Raw genomic sequence first — 20,238 nt, 5'->3', positions numbered from 1 at the left:
AGAGAGAGAGAGAGAGAGAGAGAGAGAGAGAGAGAGAGAGAGAGAGAGAGTTCTCTCTACACACTCATCAGTACCTCTCCAAGAACCACCCAGAGAACTAGATAAGTAGGTCCATGGATGAATGGCTATGTGCATTTCAGAACAACAGAATGGGCCCATTCAATTATCTGATGCCTCAGCCAAAAGAGATCCTGATCTCCACTGTGCTTTGGTGTTCTCTTCCTTCTTTCCTTTTAAGCCCACTGAGTTAGCTTCTGCTTTTACAGGAGGAATGGAAGGATTCCCCCATGAGTTAAAGTCAGTTCTGCATCAATACACTCCTGAGAGGCTACCAGAAATCCAAGTATGAGCTTTAGAAGACCTGTTCTGCCTTTGGGGCCCCACCCATAACCTGGCATTTCTCCTTAATTTCTCTTGGTTAGGATGGCTTCATTTCTAAAATGAGGTGTCCGACCTACATTGTTTCTAAGATATACGTACATGTATGATTCCTGCTTACATTGTCTTGCCTTTATATTTTGTCTGGTACCCATGGGGGCAGACTATTCAGACAACTGTCACATAGTCGAACAGCCTTGAACTTACCACTTGGGCATCAGAAAACACCAATAAGACTTTCTGTTTTAATTTCTTTGATCAAGGGCATGGCTTTAGTTGATTGATCAGACTATATTATCAGTGAGTTCGTGCATATATGTGTGTGTTTGTGTGTACATGTGAATGTGTACATGTATATGTATGCGTGTATAAGCCACTGAAGAACTTTGGGTGTCATTCATCAGGTGCCACCATCAATGGCTTTTGAAACAGCATCTCTCATTGACCTGGACCCTACCAAGTAGGCTAAGGCATCTGGCCAGCAAGCCCTGGAGATACTCCTGTCTCCACCTCCCCATCAGTGGGCTTATGAGCACGTGCCACCAGGCCTGGCTCTATCATCTAGGTTCCAGGGCTCAAACTTGGCACCCTGTGCTTTCAAGGCAAGCCATCTCCCCGGCCTTATTAATATTCACTTTGTGACTTGAATAGGCTCCTTACAAAGGCGACTGGTGGTAAAGTAAAGGATGGTCTGTACCCACGGTCTCTTCTTTGCACGGTAAACATGAGCCAATCTGAGGAGACACACCTACTATTACACTTTCAACTTCACAAGTGAGTTGGTACTCTTAACTCTTTATAAAAGAATGATATAAAACATCAGTGCTCACAACGCTGTCACCATATCATTCAGTGTAAGTCTAAATGTTGGGGCTGGAGAGACGACTCAGAGGTTAAGTTACTTCTTGGTTCGGTACCCAAATGGTGACCTGCAGTCATCACTAACTCTAATTCCAGGGCATCTACTGCCTTATGCAGACACCTCGGGCTCAAGGCATACAAACAGAGTGCATACATATGTGCACACAAAACACACACGTAAAATAAAGCCATTCAAAAACAATTTTAATAAAATGAATGAATAAATATAAGTCTAAGCAGACATGCTGGTGGCTTTTGTTTTAGTCCACAGAGTTCCTTCCACCGTGTTTATTGAGACCCCCCATTGGCTTGTCCCATCTCCCTCATCTGCCCAGATGATCTGGTTCTATGCACCCCTAAGTGGACAGTGATAGGCATGATAATTTGGGAGCACCCTCAGGAATGCTTAATCTAGACCTGAACACTCAATCAGCCACTCATTAGAGGATTCATTTAGGAACATACTAGAAACATACTAGAAGTAGCCCAGGAAGAGTAAATGCAGAAACTATAAAAGTGGGCCAGTGAGATGGCTCACAGGTAAAGGCACCTGCTGCCAAGCCTGAAGACCCAAGTTCAATCCCCAGGATCGTCACACACTTACCATGGCGACAAGTAAGTGAGTAGGTATAACAATGTTTTTAAAGAAACTACAACATCATATCAGGTCAGGGCTAGTGGCTGCCTTCACCCATGTGTAATTGATGAGTGAGCAAAATCCTGGTCCATAGTGGAAGGCACAGGGTAGAGATGATCCCAGAGAATGGCCTAGTGAGAGCTCTGTGGAGGGAGGGCAAGGTGGAGGGAGGGCATGGAGGAGGGAGGGCAAGGAGGAGGGAGGGCAAGGAGGAGGGAGGGGAAGGAGGAGGGAGGGTGAGGTGGAAGGGGGCAAGGAGAAGGTAGTACATCAGAGAACGAGTCACTTAGTAACTCCCAGGCGCAACTGAGCTGAGCCTCTTACTATTTAGTGAAATTCTCACTAAAAGAAGACTCTTTTACTTGACGCTAAGACAAGATACAGACAAGTACACATGTGTACAGTCATTTGTCGTCATGCTCCAGAAAGGCTCATATCCACTCGATCCCAGTATTCATCATCCCCCAATGGCATGTCTCTCCTCCATAACCTGTGATAGCAGGCACATATCTGATAGCAGGTACATATCTGATCATACAACTGTACTCTATTTCCCCACTGTTTTAACATACCTGTGGCATACAAAGAAGCTTGGACTTTAGAACTTAAGAGGATTTGCACTGAGGATTGTAGACTGGTAGTAGAATGCCTGCCTGGCATACTAAAGGTCCTAGGTTTCATCGAAAAGAGAAAAGAGGCAAGCAGGGAGGAATTTAAATGAATGGGATTCAGATGCCAGCTTTGTGTCCACTGACGTGTGGTGAAGGACACGCTCGCTATTCAGTTGATTTCCAATTTCCTCCTTTATGAAATGGGAACATCATCCACTTCCTGGGCTTTTGTAAGCACTGGAGCTGCCCCAAAGCTCTATGCGCTTAGAGAAAATAAAGTATCTGTCATAGAGGGCAGAGTAGCCACTCAGTCTGGGCTGAAAACTCCTCAGGGTCTTAACCTCTCTTCAAGACCCTGATATGTATTTGATAGACTTTCTAGAATGCATCATGTGCACTCTCTAACCTGAGAGGAAAACCCAGGAGGTGTTGCTTCTTAAACCACAGGAACCGACAGTGCAGCTGGTTCAAAACTTCCTGCTTGCCTCCGGCTCTACAGGTCCCACTTGGAGTGCCGTGCACAGCATATGCTCAGCATAGAAGATAAGTCTGGGCTCGTCTGGAGCAAACCCCGCTGCTCTTTTTTCTGTGTATCCTTCTACAGGTACCTCCCCAGGCTTCTCCTAAATACATCTTCACACAATAGCCAGATGAACACCCTACTTCTACTTGGCTGGATCCTTCAGCCTGCTTTTTTCTCCTTTCTTATTTTTTTTTCTCCTTTCTTATTTATTATTATTTTATTCATATGATTGTTTTGCCTTCATGTAAGTCTATCTATCCCATGCCTGCCTGGCAATGGCAGCCAGAAGAGGGCATCAGATCCCCTGGAAGTGGAGTTACAGACAGTTGAGCGCTACAGTGTGGGTAGCTAAAAACCAACCACAGGAACAGTGCTCTTCACCACTAAGCAGCTCTCCAGCCCGCGCACCTGACACCTAGCCCGAGTTCTCGGACTCTTTCACTCTCAGCTCAAAGTTCTGTATAAGCTTCTCCATTCTGTCTTCCTTCCCTTCCACGATGACTTATTTCATTCCTAACTTTCTGCCTGGCTTCTATGGTTGTTTGGTTCACCTATCCCAAACCATGGCACACTCCACATTAAAGCTAATTGAAATATAAGTCTAACCAGGCATACTGGTTGTTTGCTTGCTTGCTTGCTTCCTTCCTTCCTTCCTTCCTTCCTTCCTTCCTTCCTTGCTTTCCTTTCCTACGTATTTCTTTCCACTTGTCTCATCTCTGCCCTCTTCCCTGATGACCTATTCTATCACATCCTTAAGTGCAAAGATACAGGAGATGAATTTATGAGCTCTGTGCTTAATCTGCACTTCTCCCGCCCCCAGGACATTTTCCAGGTTGCCTGCCTGGCCTCCAGACTCACCATTAGCTGCCAGTGGGACAGTAGACATATGTTAAACACTTATTCCAAAACAAAAAAAAAGCTATTTCCCAGTGATTAACCATCAGCACAGCACGCACCATGACTAACCATTTCTCTCTTCATTGTTTCTTCTCATGAAAGTAGGTCCTGGCACTCCAGCGTACGACTTTTACGCCGATTGTCCAGATTACATTACCGTGATGAAGCTGCTTGTTAGTTTACACACACATACACCTACACACAGCTTAAAAGGCCTTTTGTTAATAACCAAGGGCTGGGGATGTACATCATTGAGGGTATCCTTGCCTCACACATGCAAGGTCACAGGTTCTATCCCCAGTACTATAAAAAAAAATCAATATTGCAAAAGCTTGGTAACACATGTGTAGTCTTTTTTTATTATTATTAAGGCTTGCAGGCATTTTCTAAAAATAAGTTTCTCTTGGCTACAGATGCTTAGACTTTACTCTCATTTCCCAAGCTTTGCTCCACTGAGACGATGACCACGTGTTACAATGGGAAGGTAGCTTTCTCCCTCAACCCCTAAAATCCTGCCCCTGTGTCTATACCTCAGAGTTGCCCATAGCAACCCCGGAGAGTGACTCAGGAGTCTCAATTCTGATGAATCGTCAGTGCTGGGAATCGATGGCAACACTGTGCGTGTGTTCACACAACGCTTGTGCACATTTGCTTTCTAATTTAATACAACCCCACCACATCAGAAGCGGTTCTCAACCTCCAGTGAGCAAGACTCATGTTTTATCTCCTTATTCTCCTGGGAAACACAATTTAAGCTCTACTATGCCCCATAAATACCTTCCCTTGTGGACAGGCTTCCCGGTGTCCCACGAGCTTTATTTCATCAAGACTTAGAAGCATTCTGTTCTGTACCTTACCTGCTTATCAGACAGCATAGCGTAGGTTTGCCAGCATCTTCGTTTCCCGCCCCCCCTCAAACCCCCAAGTCATAGGCTGAGCCATGTCCTCCAAGATTTAATACTCTGAAATCCTAACTACCAACACCTCAGAATGTGACCTAACTGGAAAACAGGGTGGTTGCATGTCATTACTTGAGATGATGTCACCCTGGAATCGGGTGGGCCCCTATTCCAGTATGACTAGTTTCCTTATTAAAAAAAAAAAGAAAGAAAGAAAGAAAGAAAAAAGAAGAAGGAACATTTTGAATTCAGACACACAGACAAGTTAGAATGCCATGTGACTCGGAGGGCAAAGATCTGGGTGGTGAGTCTACATAGGAAGGGCCTCTGGAGGCTTGCCAATAAACCACCAGAAGCTAGGAGAGAGACATATATCCCTGCCCTATCCGTCAGAAGAAGCAAAACCTACTGCCAGCTTGACTTCAGACTTCCAACCTTCAGGTCTAGGAGACATTAAATGTCTGGTGTTCAAGCTACCCAATGTGTGATACTTTGTCTCAGCAGCCTTAACATACAAACGCATCCCACAAGACAACAGGCTTCTAGAGGGCAGACACAGGGCTCAGTTTCTGTAACCATAGAACACTATGCAAGATGCACAGGATCCGGTTAAGCCGGTCAGCAATGCTCTAACCAAGAAAGACATAGCCCTCCAAGTCTTACCACTCTCAGTACTGACCAGAAACTTTATCTTAGACACATACCGTTAGAAAGACTGAAATCCAAGAACTGAAAAGGTGGTTATCACACAAGACTGAGGACTGAGGTTCAATCCCCAGAGCTTACATAAAGAAGCCAACTCTAGTAAGACTGGCTGTGGGAGGTGCAGACAAGCTGACCCCTGGAGCTCCTTGGCCAGCCAGCCTAGCCAGATAAACAGTGAGCCCCAGGACAGTAAAAGCCATTGTCTCACAAAACAAGGTAGGTGACTTTTCTCTTATCAAAGTTTCTTTTTAAGAATTATGTGATCTTTAATTATGTGCACACGTGTGCACAGGCAAGTGCACAAGCTCAGGTGTTCAAGGACGTAAGAGGCGTCGGATCCCTGAAGCTGGAGGCCGTAAGCCATCCAGTGTAGGTGCTGAGACTTGAACTGGGGTCCTTTTCAAGAGCAGCGAGTGCTCTTAACTACTAGCCCTTCTCTCCAGCCCCAAAGGTGGATGACCCCTGAACAACACCTGAAATCGATCTTTAGCCTCCACATGCATTCATATGAACATAAACACACACGTACACACACACACACACCCTATACATGCACAGACACACACAGAGAGACATAAAAGCACTCACCAAAAAAAAAATTGAAATTCAGGATGGAAAGAATATTCAAACTCAAACACATCAAGACATCTCAATTCTTTCCTGAAACCACTTCAAAAAACGTAAGCTGCAGCCTCTCCTACTTTCCCTATATAAACAGAAGCTCACCCAGGCAAGGAATCTGGAAGAAACAAGATGGCTGACATGTGCTATGCACCTGGCTGGGTTTTACATTTTCTGTAACTGCTCAGTAAGATGAGGCGAACCAGCCCTGTGGTTAGCACACCTCCACCTGGGAGTGGTTCACTTTACTCCTTACCCACTCTTCTGACTTTGAACAGAGTCCGGGAAGAGAAAGGATGGTGACTAAGTATAGGGTTTTTCTCTGAGAAAAAGCCCATCTCAAGTCTGAGAGCAGAAGGTCACTATGGTTTTGAAGCTGAGCTAGCAAAAGAAAACAATTTAATCTATCCATTCTAGAAAATATAATTTACTTTCCAAACTGTGGGGTGTTTTTTTTTTTAGAAATTATGTCGCTATATGTACAATTATAATATGTACAGATAATTTCCAGAAAATATAGTTCAAGAGACAAATTATATGCATGTGTAGATGACTGTCTCGAGAGGATTAGGTTAGTAAAAGAGAGAAGCTTCTAGAACTCCAATCTAAAGTGAGAATTCAGAAGTATATTGTATGACTTTGCTCCTCTCACAAACAGTTCTGGGAAAGAGACAGGTACAAAGAAATGGAAGCTCGCATGTGAGCAGGTCATAAAAAATGAAAATTGTACAGCAGCCGTGCTCTGGAAAATACTCCCTGACCCAGCGAGATGCTGATTATTGAACCAACAGTTTGCTTATATAATTACAGTGTGCCTATAAACCTGGCTGATAGGATATACTTGCTCAACTATTAACCTCCAGACTTCCTGGAGTCCCCACAAAACAAAAACCCACCTAAAAGTATGACATAGGATACATGCCACTTACAAACAACGCCCTGTTTACCTTGCTAGGGAAGAGGAAGTGCTTCAAAAAGGCGCGTGGGGTCTTTGTCCAGGTATTTTCCTGGTCATTTTCTCTTTCGCCTTTTCCTTTGCCTTTTTATTCTTCTGAGGAACTGCCCTGCCTACACCAGCATTTGTTTGCTGCCCCTGGATATTAGAGTCAAGATTCCTCCCTTCCTCTACTTTGGATCAGGGACTCAAATCCTCACTGACTCTGACAATCACATGACTATCCCCATACCAATTAAAAGGACTTTCCTGACCTCCTTGTTATCCATGGCGCTACAGAGCTCTAGACAAACCTAACTGTGAACATTTTTTATCTCCTCCTACGTGAGAATGCCTTTGAGGAGTGAGGAAGTCGGAAGATTGGGACAAATTTGATTATGGAGAGACGATTCTAGTGAAGTATCTCAAACATTGCCATGCACTCAGTGAACACTTGTAAACTGACTTAGGGCCAAGCACAAAGCGACGCATATCATGTACACGACCTTGTTTAATCCTCCTGACAGCTCCGTGAATTAGTGTCAGTCTCTCCACTGGGAAGGGGAGGACTCAGCAGCTTGGGGTTAAAGCAGATTTTTACAGGGATTCCTAGTGAATAACGAGAAGGAGAATCAAGTGTATTTTCTCTGCGTTCACTCTGCACGGTATTTTTTTTTTTAAAAAGATTTATTATTATGTGCAGAGTGTTTTGCCTGCATGTGTGTATGGGTACCATGTGCATGACTGGTGACCATGGAAGCCAGAAGAAGGCAGGAGATACACTGGAGCTGAAGCTAGAGATAGCGAGTCATAATGTAAGTGTTGGGAACTGAACCCAGGTCCTCCCCGAGAGCAGCAAATGCTCCTAACTGCTGAGCCATATCCCCAGCCTCACATTTACCCGGCCTCACATCTCCCACCATCACAACGCCTTAAATGTAACAACTTCTCAAAAGTCTGTCTGTCGATCCAAACAAATTCGCTACCTGAGCCTCCCCTTCAGATACGTTCAATCTGCGGGACTGCTCTGGGTTTTGCTTTGTTTGTCAAATGGCAAAGTGTGCGTATGAGGTACGGAGAGGGGTAAAATTAAAAAGGAAGTGTGCAATGCATCGTTCTCAAAGGCCTCCAGAAGAGCTGCTTCTGTGGATTCATTGATTCCTATGATCCTGCTCCCAATGGTTCCTCAGAGTCTAACCTTGCTCTTATGCCTAAGTCATCCCATCTCCTGTATGATTATTGGAGAGACAAAGAGACTAAATACCCAGTAACTCGATATCTACATCCTCCGCTTCCACAGGTGAGCATGGGTATGACCATTCTGCTTTGGTTGCAAGAAAAGACAAAAAGGTAGTCATTGGGAGATGGACAGTTGGCATGGTGGAACACCTCTATCAACCCAACACTTAGGGGGTGGGTGCAGGAGGATCACTATGAGTTCAATGCTATCCTGTTTGTAACTATATAGCTAGCTCAAAAGTAACTTGAGCTATCTAATAAGAGTTTGTCTCAAATAATTAAATATAGAAGAAATAAATATCCATTCCCAACTCCTCCTAACTTCTCAACTACACAGATGTAATCTCAGGTTCTCTCACACTGTCCAATACAAGAGGAAGATGGTGGAGACACGGGTTTATTCATGATTTCAGGGAAACTGCTGTTGATAAATTTCTATAGAAATAACCAGGAAGAAAGGAAATAGCCAAGCCAAAAGGGAACCAGGGTAAAGCAGTGTCACACAGACACAAGGTTTGAGTCCGCTCAGTTTCTCCACAATACAACCTACAATCAGAGAACAAAGCCATCTGTTACCAATGTTTTAACATAAACTCCCAGGAGATACTCGTCAATACCTGCCAGCTCATCAATTGTAATCAGCCTCTTTCTACCAAATAGAAGTGTATGCTTGGAACTCAACATGTAGAATCAGAATGAATCGGACTCGGCATATTACACTCAACAGACACTTAAAGAGACATGTCTAAAGGAACTTATTTAAAAGTTAAACACAGGTCACCCCTCTTAATTACCAAACTGGACTCAGGCATGCCCACATTCATCCGAGCCCCTATGGAGTCAGGTCAAATTTTCGATCTGCAACGATTCCTTTTGTACATAGGGTTTTGCAATTTACTTTGGAGGTGCAGTTCCAAAGTGGAATAGAGGTGAGTTCAGGTTCCGGGCTCCCGTTGACCTTGACCACAAACTCCGCTCTGCTACTGTCACTCTGACATCTGAGTTCTTAATCTCTGGCCTCGGTTTATCCATCTACGAAATGGGATATCACCTCAATGAGCAAGAGGGAGAGTCGATATAATAATTCACAGGCATCATGAAGCACATAGTGTCTAAAACAAAGAGAACTCACAGCAGCGCCCCCTTCTGGACCCTTGGGAACTAGTTTCTTCTCTGTCACTTAATCAACGTAGGTTAAAAAATCTGGTCTCGTCCTGCCCAAATGTCTCGGTCCTCCAGTGCCTTTCACCTTCCTTCACTCTCAGAACCTTTATGACAACCACGCCTCTTCAATATACATAGTGCACATGACCTGAGTAACTCTTAAAAACAAAGGGACACTCACAGCATAACCAAGAAGCTGCCATTAAACAAGCCACCGGGGTTAGGGATAACCATAAGCAAACATTCCAGCGTTTTCAGGAGACAAGAACCTGAAAACTCTCCGTGTGGCATGGAAGATGTTCTAGCGTGGAAGAAGGCTTTCATCTTCACACAAAGAAATCGATGGAGCCTCGGGACCACGTCATGATGAAAAGCGAGACAAAGGCAAGAGCATGAGGCTTTGAACGCACTTTCTAACAAACCATGGGATCAAGGAGAGGATGGAGACCGTGGGGAGGAAAATGAATGGGCGACTTCTCAATGAGAGGAAAGCAAAAGTTGCCGAGCCAACAGGAAGCGCACCGCACAGGGAAGGGGAAAGGACCCTAAACGGGCTAAAGGAGATGAGTGGCTGGTTTGGGCGGAAATGAGTAATGACCTAAATTCTCATCGCTAGGAGAAAGGCCACTCAGACATTTCCTGTGAGCTGGGCCCAAGAGGTGGCCAGAAGAATGGCAGGCCAGGGTGATCCAGGTTAGCAATGTCCCACCAAGGTCGATGAGAAACGCAGCCTGTGAGCCCTATCATAGCAAGACCTCACTGATGCCACTCACCTGAGTAAAGTCGGAGCAAAGGTTCTCCGACAAGGACAAACGGCAAATATTTTCTACTTTGTGGGACACAGAAATTCTGTTAGAACTACCTCATCCCAAGACTGGGGAGCCAACACCAGCCACAGAAACTAAGCGATCATAGCTATGAAATTTTACGTGTGGACACTGAATTTGGATATTATATCTCTTTCACTCACCATAAAATATCATTTTGTGATTATTTGCAGTTGTTGAAAACTGGTAATAAGAACAAAAATACAGTAAAATACAAGCAGTTATCCCTTCTCTTTCATGATGTTGGCTTCTTTCCTGTCTGTCTGTCTGTCTGTCTATCATCGTTCAAATTCGGTTTCATTGGGCGGTGAAGGCGCACGCCTTTAATCCCAGCACTTGGGAGGCAGAGTCAGGTGGATTTCTGAGTTCGAGGCCAGCCTGGTCTACAGAGAGAAACCCTGTCTCGAAAAACCAAAGGGGGGAAAATTCAGTTTCACATAGCCAAAGCTAGTCTCCAACTTGCTATGTAGCCAAGGATGACCTTGATCTACCTGCCTCAATCTCCTAAGTGATGGGATTACAGGTGTGTACCACCACACCCACTTTAGGCGGTGCAGGGGAACAAACTCCGGGCTTTGTGTGCATGCCAACCAAGCACTCTTATCAATTCAGCTTCATGCCCAGCCCAGGAAGAATCTTCCAATTGTCGGGACCCAAGGTAGGGTATGTAGAGTTCAAAGAAATCATATATTTCAAAATAACTAGACAAGCAGAATTTAAAGGTCCTCAGTACACAGAAATGGAGAGATGGACAATCACCTGAGCTTCGGTAGCACTCCTAGTATGTATTTATTGAATTATTATACTACACTCTACATGTGAGGTGTCAATTTTAAAAAATTTAACTTAGACCTTCGATAAAGCTCGTCAGGGCAGGTATAGCAGGCACGAAGCCCTGAGTTAGATTTTTGGCACTAAATGAGCAGAAAATCGGTTTAGCTCATAGGAGATGCCACAGAGGTTGTAGTTTTCTGGCTGCTAGTTAATGCATAGGAGAAGGCTCTCTCGCTCTCTCTCTCTCGCTCTCTCTCTCTCTCTCTCTCTCTCTCTTTCTTCCTCTCTCCCTCTCTCCCTCTCTCCCTCTCTCCCTCTCTCCCTCTCTCCCTCTCTCCCTCTCTCTCTGTTTATTTATTGTCTCCTGTTTCCTGCCTCCTCCACTTCCCATCAGTCCCCATGTGGGAAGACATAGTTAACTTGTTCATTTGTAAATTAAGGCTTCTAGCATCTGCCCATGAGATTTATGTGATATTTTCAAACGTGACATATGAAAAGCGACCACAGCAAAAAGTGCCGTTGATGACGGTGGAGTCGGGGGTGACAGCGTTTTGGAATGCTGTGCATGGAGGGATCCACCTCTAAGACTGAGCCCAAGCTTATGGAGGTAAGACGTACATCCTAAAAAGCACGAAGCACAACAGGAGGATCTTACAAATGCCCATTTAATACTTGACTCGGAGCACAGCTAGCCAAGTAACAAGAGATCCACTTCCCTGGCTCTCCAAAGGGAAGGCATGTCGTCTAGACATCAAACTACACGCACAAGTTTAGAGACTGAAGATCCTCTGAGGGAACACAATCCAGGCAGGCAGGGGTGGCCAATGGCCTCGGTAACAGTCAAGGCGGAAGTGAGGCATGACAGGATTGACTGGGTATGCTCGCAGATCTGCTTTATTGGAGGGAAGTCTACTACTGCTAACCTTTTCTCAATTGCCTCTAATAACCCTTCCAAAGCTCCAAAGACATAGAAACCGAAAGCAGCAAGGGACCTAAAGACATTCATTTCTGTCCTACCAATTATGCTCCTTTGGGCTGTTCATCTTGGGGCCGCTTACTAAGCACCTCCTCTACCACTGAGCAACGTCCTCAGCATGTCCTTTTTCTTTTCTGTTTTGTTTGTGCATGTTTGTGTATGCGTGTGTTGTATGTGTGTGCATTACACAAGCGTGATATGTCCGTGAGAGCACAGGTGCAGGTACGTACCAGGCACGTACGCAACGTAAGAGGGTAGGCCTATCCACTGCCTTTCACCTTATTGCCTTGAGTCAAGATCTTTCATACACTGGGCCAGAAAGCAGCCATTTCAGCGAGGCTCGCTGATCATGGAGCTCTGAAATTCACCTGTCTCCCTCTACCCAACGATGCTAGGGACACGGGTACTATTATAATCCCGTAGTTTTGTATGGGAGTGCTGGAAGTTTGAAATTAAACCCTCCTGATTGCAGAATAAACACTCTTGTCGGGCAGTGGTGGCACACGCTTTTAATCCCAGCACTTGGGAGGCAGAGACAGGTGGATTTCTGAGTTCGAGGCCAGCCTGGTCTACAGAGTGAGTTCCAGGACAGCCAGGACTACACAGAGAAACCCTGTCTCAAAACAAAAAAAAAACAAAAAAACAAAAAAAAAAAAAACAAAACAAAAAAAAAAAAAAACCTCACTCTTAACCACTGAGCCATCTTCCTCCAACCTCTCCTCAAGTTTTTAAAGCAAAAAGTTAGTAAAGGACCACGCAAACCTTTAAACCTGTTTAAAGGGCCCTCTAGGAAGGACTGGTCTTCAGTCACTATCTTTTGGTTATTTTTGCAACTTCCAAATGATCAAGCAAAGAGATAATGAGATTCTGAATGCAAACAAGGAAGAGTAAAGGCAACTGTGTTTACAGCTTAATTACTCCAAACCTTTTTTTTTGGGGGGGGGGGTGATGACAACCATCCTTACTGATGAAAAAATAACTTCAGAATATATTTGCTGAACACGGATTACCAGTTATCAATCAACAAAACAGAACATCGAAAGAGTTACAGAAGCACAGACATATGTGAAGTTCACCTACCCAGCAAGATCGTTCAAAGGAGATAGTCCATGAAAGGCAAACAGTAATTAGCTTAAAGCTCAGAGCCGTACTCAGTAAGCAACTGGCAATCAAAATGGGGGCATTTGCAAACATCTTTTGGCAGAGAACTGGTAAGAAATCCTACCACCATGATTCATGGATCACCATTTCTTGGGCGAAGAATAATAAGCTCAGATGATTGTATCATCAGACCCCTCCTCCCACCCATGCCAGTTTGCTCCCCACAAAGTAAACAAAATGGAAAATACACTAACTTCTGAGGGAGCAGGGAGGAGTATAAACGTGCATAGCTCAGTGAAAAGAACTTTGGACAAAGAGTCACAAGTCACCTTTACCTGTGGCTGTAGTATCTGCAAGCACCAAACTCATTCTAAGGCCTTCAGTCTGCTCATGTGCAGAGTGACAAACCTGTACAGGTGACCCCCTTCCTATTCTTAAATCTTATGAGGTAGTATCAAAATGCATAAGCAGGCAGGCTTCCTGAGAGTTAGCTAGGAATGTATCACACCTGCCTGACATGTGACTTGGGAGGTCAACAACATTAACTGTAGCCTTAATTGTTTTAGTGGTGTAAATTTAAATCAACTGTTCCTTGGAATTAGCCTCGTCATTAAAGCTGAAACAATTCATTATTTTCTATCAAGGTCCACAAAGCAACCAGGTGCTGCATAAAAATTACTTACAAAACTAAAGAAAAGCTACTTTTCTCTATGGAGGTAATTAGAACTCCAGACACACCCAGAAACAGATTACTTTTCAGTCTGGAATTCAAAGTAGATCGTTATAGTTTCTTCCTTATTTCCACGTGAGTCTGAACAGCAATTGACAGTGTAAGCATACTGAGTTTACGTTATAAAATATGTGATATGTACACAAGACATTTCGGTCAAAAATAAAATTAGAAAGTATCAAGGAATGAAATTGTTTACTTGTATAGAATCGAAGTTCCAAAGTATGATTATCTAACCTCTACAGTCTTGGAATTTTATGGCCTAACTATAAAAATAATTTTTTATCTTTATGTGAAAATGTTAAAAGATAGATTTTATGAGGGGAAAAAAAAAACAAATGAAACAGAAATGTCAAGATAAATGAACATTTTCAACTTATTACTTCAAAAAAATGTAAGTAGGAACCAAATATAAATACCATTTATCAATTGGCCAAAAGTAGTCGGCCAGCACAAAATAAACACCATGTGGTGCACATGTGGGGTGTGTGTGTGTGTGTGTGTGTGTCTGTGCACACAAGTGTGTGTGTGTGTGTTCTGCATTTTGTTTTGCTTCATTATTTTTGTTTTGTTTGGTTGTTTTATTGATCCGTTTGTAGTTTGCTCACCTTGACTTTGTTTTGTTTCTGCCTTTGCTTTCAGAGAGAGGAAGAACGTGAAGTTGGACGGTAGGGAGGTGGGGAGGATCTGGGAGGAGTTGGAAGAGGGGAAGAATACCATCAAAAAATATCACATGTGAATGTTTTTAATACAAACTTTAAAAAAAATGAATGAATGAATGAATGAATGAATGAATGAATGAATTGGGCTACTATGCAATGATCTAATTCCAAGGAATTCCTGGCAATGCTATTCATACCTGCAAATAAAATGGCAGCTATATGAAAGTCCATGGAAGACTGAGTGTGTGGCTGTGTCCTTACACGTTAAAATACTCAACTGTAACAAAGAATGAGACTACTGTATATGTATAAATGTTGGAAGACAGCCAAGTGTTAAGGAAGAGTTTAAGGAAAATATCCCATACAGTAAAATAACACATGTAAGACTGTGTATGCAAAGACAGACATCAAAAGTGAACAGTAATTATCCCTGAGAAGTTTGAGGTGAAGTTGTCTCGTGTGTGTGTGTGTGTGTGTGTGTGTGTGTGTGTGTGTGTGATTTTCGAGATACTCACTATGCAGCCCTGGCTGGTCTAGACCTCACTATGTTGATCGGACTGTTCTCGAACTCACAGAGCTCCACTTGCCTCTGTCTACTTAGTACCAGGATTCAAGACACGCACCATCAAAGTTAGCTTAAGCTGTGTGTTCTTATCATAAATTTCTTCTTTGGTTTAAATTCTTCAATGAACATGAACCATTTATATAATAATGATAATAAAAGCCTAGTTTTGAAATAGAAAACATTCGGAGGATAAAGGAGAAGTTGACATTCACAATCCGCAGTTGACTTCCTGGAATTCAGTCTATTGCCACTGTCTGCCCGGGAATATGTGGCAATATGCGTGAAACAGTATTGAAGTAAACAGGTATTGAAATTCTATTTAAGCAAATGCAATACAACTGGATATTGCAAATGGAGAGACACATGGACTCAGACACACTTCATAGTACATCGGTGAAATAAAAAGTAGTCTAATAGACACTAGTGGGCCACATATCAAGATATGTTTCAAACACATAGGCACAGACCAAAAGCCTAAAGAGTATATGTCACAATATGTTCTACAGCAATTGGTCATTTTTGTTTTCCTTTTCCATTGAATATTCCTATAATAAAGAAGTACTATTTATAAACATTTTAAAGGTTTAAAACTACTCCTTGTAGATTTTTTAGGTTTTAATAGACGGGGGAGGGTGCTAAAAAAAAAACTGCATTAATCTGTGAAAAATGAAAGAATGAGAATCTCCACACTTGTGTCCAGAAACTGCATCACCAACACACACGCACACACACAGGCACACCATGCTAGAAAGAACAGAAAGCAACACCAACAAAAAGCAAGCAGGAGCCCCAAGGTGCCAATTCTGCCTGGGTGTCCTGAGACTGACAGAGTTATAAAACACACCGGCTCAGATTACAGGCTAAGTATGACAAGTCCGCCTGATACGACCCAACAAACGCACGTACACTGAATGAGAAATGTACACATCTGGTTGCCTCAGGATGGAGTGGATTACCGAAGCAGAGATTAACACAGGAGGGTTGAGATGCTCCCTGCCATTTTCCAAGTCCCTTCAAAAGTACGCCTTGGGAACATGTCTTACATGACTTACTTATGACTGCATTTAACTAAAATAAGCTCATATTGTTTTGTGGTTTTTATTTCAAGGTGAATAGAAAAAGAAGCAAGAAAGACTGACTTCTAAAGGAGTCAACTTATATATTTTCAGGTAAACCAGGAGATGCTAGACCTCCCTCTCTTCCTCAGAAGACCATTCTGGCTGATCACAATAGCTTTCTCTCCTGGGTAGTGTAAATGACACATTTTTCCTGTGGCTTGCCTTCCTGTAATATGCAGGAATTCCGGCACTCTCTTGGACCCTTCCTGTTAACTTACATTTCAGATTTCCTCAAAAGGCACACTACTGCTTTAATATTTGGAAAAAAAAAATGTCAGCTCAACTCCAGACAGCTAACACAAACAAGCTGAGAACAGACCACCTAAACTTACAACCGTGGAAAACAGAATCTCTTTTTAAGAAAATTCTTTCTCAGAATCTCACTGTTGGTTAAAGGCTAGGGAGAAGGAGCGCAGTCCTTCCAGCTCCTGGGCAGTCTGTAATTCTTTGCCTCTGCTATGCCTTAAATTAGAGGTCTGTAAAACTGAATTATAGTGATCTGAAAAGTTCGTAAAGGTTCGTGAATTGAACATGCTGTTAAATTCTTCAATACTGTGAGACTGTACCCACCTCTCACTGTTCCTCCCATTTCATCTGGCTAGAGTATTAGAAAGAAGTCTGGAACTAAGTAGAAAAAAGAAGAAGAAAAAAAAATGAGTGCTTTTGGCTATTTGAAGACAGCTTTGCTGAGCCAGGCGAAGTTCACATAAAAAGTCTAGGCCAAGACTCCTTGGCCATTTCTAAAATGATTGCCCACGCCTTTCCACCAATAATTTTCCGTTTGGACAAAAAAAAAACCTCATGTTCATACCAGATATAGTTTGCAAGCAAGCCCTGGTTGAGAAAGTTCATCTGCATAAATGGAAACTGACTTGTAGGACAGCCATCCCTGATCCATGATCAAGAGTGGATAGCCCCCTGTTAGTTTCCAAAGTTAAAAAACCATGACCTCCCGAGAAAGCAATTTATCTCACAAGTAAAACCAGAAATTATGGAGACAGGAAGTTCATTTAGAGCCCAAGGTCCAAATTGGTTGATGGTGAAGTTGGCTGGATCGTAGAACATATAACCTTCTTCCTGCAGCTTCCTCACAACTCACCAATAAAAAAAAAAAAATCAGTATTGCCTCCAAACTGTGGTAGCCCTGTTTCTCTTCAATAGCTGAGCTTTTAAAAAAAAATGTTTATTTTAATTCCATTTACTTATTCTGTGTGTATGGGGTGTGCATGGCACACATGTAGAGGTCAAAGGACAACTTGTAGGAGTTTCTTTCCACCATTTGGCTTTGGAGGATGGAATTAAGACAGTTAGGCTTGGCAGCAGGCACCTTTCCCCATGGGCCATCTCACTGACCCATTCTGCACTGTTACCTTCTGTGTCACAAAAATGTCCTCACATTCTTACTTTCTCAAACCAGAAGGTAATTCTTGAAGAAAAAGACTTCATTGTAAATATCCTTGTGTACCCCCAAATGCTATACACATAACACATACATGCAAATATACATGTGCATGTACGTATAAGTATGCATACACGTATACAGACATAAACTTGTATAGCATACACCCATATAGGTGAATTGAATGAATGAGTGAATGATTATCAAATACAAAGTAATTAGAAGCTATCTCTTTAGTATGCTACATCGTGGACCAACTCTTGTACTCTCTGATTTCTCTGCTCAAGATTTTGAGTTTTCCCTAGCTAAGGAATATCCACACCTTTTTTTAAAATGCCAATTTCTAGGTTCATTTGCACATTTCTGAAACAGTTAAAATATTTCCTCCACCCCTAATATTAAACACAGATAGCAACCATAAACAATCTTACTTTGAATTCTAAAGAACAATCTTTTTCTTCACGGGATCAGACACATCATGTTCATCCAGTAGAATTAAATGGTATCACAACTGTAAACACAGTGTGGCAAAAAGCTTATTGGATACTTTAATATCCCCAGATCTTGTTCTAATGGTGGCCCCAGGTAACCTAACACACCTCTTCATTTTGAGGCATTTCTCAGATACCATCAGATTTCTCTATGTTAAGGAAGACTGCTCTCAAAACAAGTCATTAAAGGTCTCCCAGGCACCTAAGCATCTCTTCAGTTTCGCCATGCAGGACTTTTTTTTTTTTAGTTCCTACTACAGAACATCAGTAAATTTGCAAAATACACTCTCACAAAACATTTTTAATTAAATAAATTTGAAAAAGAACGCAACCATAGTCCTGAACTTCTGACCTATTATAGAACTAAGTCTATGCAGTTACACACTTACAAGATTTCACTGTAGTTGCCAATGAGACAGTGCAGTCGTCTCAGGTTTGATACAATGCTCACAAATACGCTCACCCCCTAAAATCCACCCCCAGGCACAAAAGCATCTTTCAAATGGCCAAACACATTTAGGTCTTCACCTCTGCAAGCAACTGCTACAAAGTGTAAAATCTCAGAAGAGCAAGACTTTTTTTTAAAACAATAATAATACACTGCACTCCACACTTCACCTTTACTTCCCTTAAAAATCAAAAGTTGCCTAATGTCCAAAGCGAAATCAATAAAAATGTAAGCTGAATGCTGGCACCGCAGTAGTTCCTTCCCCCAAAGAATATAAGATCACAGAAATTTCCTACTAGTTTAAGGCGAGCTTTGCCTTTCATCTTCACCTCGAGACTTTTCGAAAGTTTGGATCCCTGTTGCACACAAAATTACTTTGAATATGCGTGCATACTAAAGAAATGTACTATTATATAAAGCATTGCACATTTAGACGCTAGCAACCTGCTATATCTCTCCTGACTGTGCAAAAGGCAAAAAGGCTCAGTAATCCTAGCAGAAGAATGCAAATAATGTCAATGCACAGCTGAACTGCAAGCCCTGCCTTACAGGAACTCTCTGTGTCTGCAAAAAAAAAAAAAAAAAAAAAGAAAGAAAAGAAAAAAAAAAGACACACACTAAACAGGAAATGCAACTGAGCTGTGGCAAACCTCAAACTTAAAAATGCAATCGCCGGGCGAAAATTGCATCCATGCATTCATGAATGCATGCATAAGCCTTTGCATTTCTTGCAACTAATGCAAACAGTCTCTTACCTTTCGACTGAGACATTTTCCCCTTTCCTTTGATGGGGGAGGGGAGCACAAAAGACTTTGCCTTGCTTCTCTTCTGTAGCTAGTTTTGCAACAAAGATGCAAGCTGCAGGCGTGCAATCTTCATGCAAGTGGAGTTTCTCTTGACCGATGCAGCAGATGGACTTTCAGGGAGTCAAGATGGAATTGCACACCTTGCAAAACAGTCTGGAAAGTGATTTTTCCCCCAGTTGCAACGTTAGGGAAGGCTGTGCTGCAGCTACATGATGGGCCAGGGCTGGCAGCTAAAAGCTCCAAACTTGGAACTGAGTATCTTAGTGCGCAGACGTCCTTCCTGCGAAGGGCGCGACGCCTGCTGGGTAATGTAGTTCTCCTGTAGAGTCCACGCGTCTCTGATTTAAGGAAACGTGCTCCGGTAGGTGGCTGAGCGAGATTACTGACTAAGCGCGACAGAGATCTCAGATAAACATCGGACGTACACCCTTTTAGTAAGGGAAGGGTGACAAACAGCGTGGTCCTTGAAAGGAGGCTTTTTTGTTCTAGAAAAACCCCTGAATCAACAACTTAGAGAACACAGAGGTAGCTAAGGTGCTTTTGGTACCCCTAGACTAAGGTCTAACTGGGGGTTCAATGTGTTAATTTTTTTTTTAAACCGGCTCAGTATCTGTGAACTCTTCTGCCTGTAAAACGCTCACCCCGACACCTCATTTCACAACAAACATTTTTCTTGAATGGAGATTTTGGTGGTAATCTGGCCCTTCGGACAAGATACAAAGTTTTATTTAGTAAGAAGCGATCCGGGTCAGTTCTTTTCAAGAAAGCTTACATTCAATGCTGGATAAGGCTGAGGGAGAGAGATTTAGAAAGTTTCTCATCTCTTACAGGGTTAGACAGGAAATTTTGTTTCTTATATATCAAAGCCAATT

At 42.7% G+C, this 20,238-nt stretch overlaps 1 protein-coding gene across 1 annotated transcript in view; it reads right to left on the bottom strand.

The window, feature by feature from the left end:
• The window catches only part of Map2k6 (mitogen-activated protein kinase kinase 6), a 124,018-nt gene extending 104,379 nt beyond the window's left edge, over positions 1-19,639 (bottom strand). The window contains exon 1 of the mRNA XM_028761260.1: positions 19,316-19,639. Within this exon, the coding sequence (XP_028617093.1) occupies positions 19,316-19,331 (16 nt within the window). The 5' untranslated portion in view covers positions 19,332-19,639. The remainder of the gene's footprint in view (positions 1-19,315) is intronic.
• Positions 19,640-20,238: the final 599 nt, after the last annotated feature.

Source organism: Grammomys surdaster, unplaced genomic scaffold (assembly GCF_004785775.1).
Source record: "Grammomys surdaster isolate TR1022 unplaced genomic scaffold, NIH_TR_1.0 126906, whole genome shotgun sequence".
NCBI classification, from domain to species: Eukaryota; Metazoa; Chordata; class Mammalia; order Rodentia; family Muridae; genus Grammomys; species Grammomys surdaster.
Note: the sequence above shows the minus strand (reverse complement) of the source record. Positions and strands in the feature narration are given on the sequence as shown.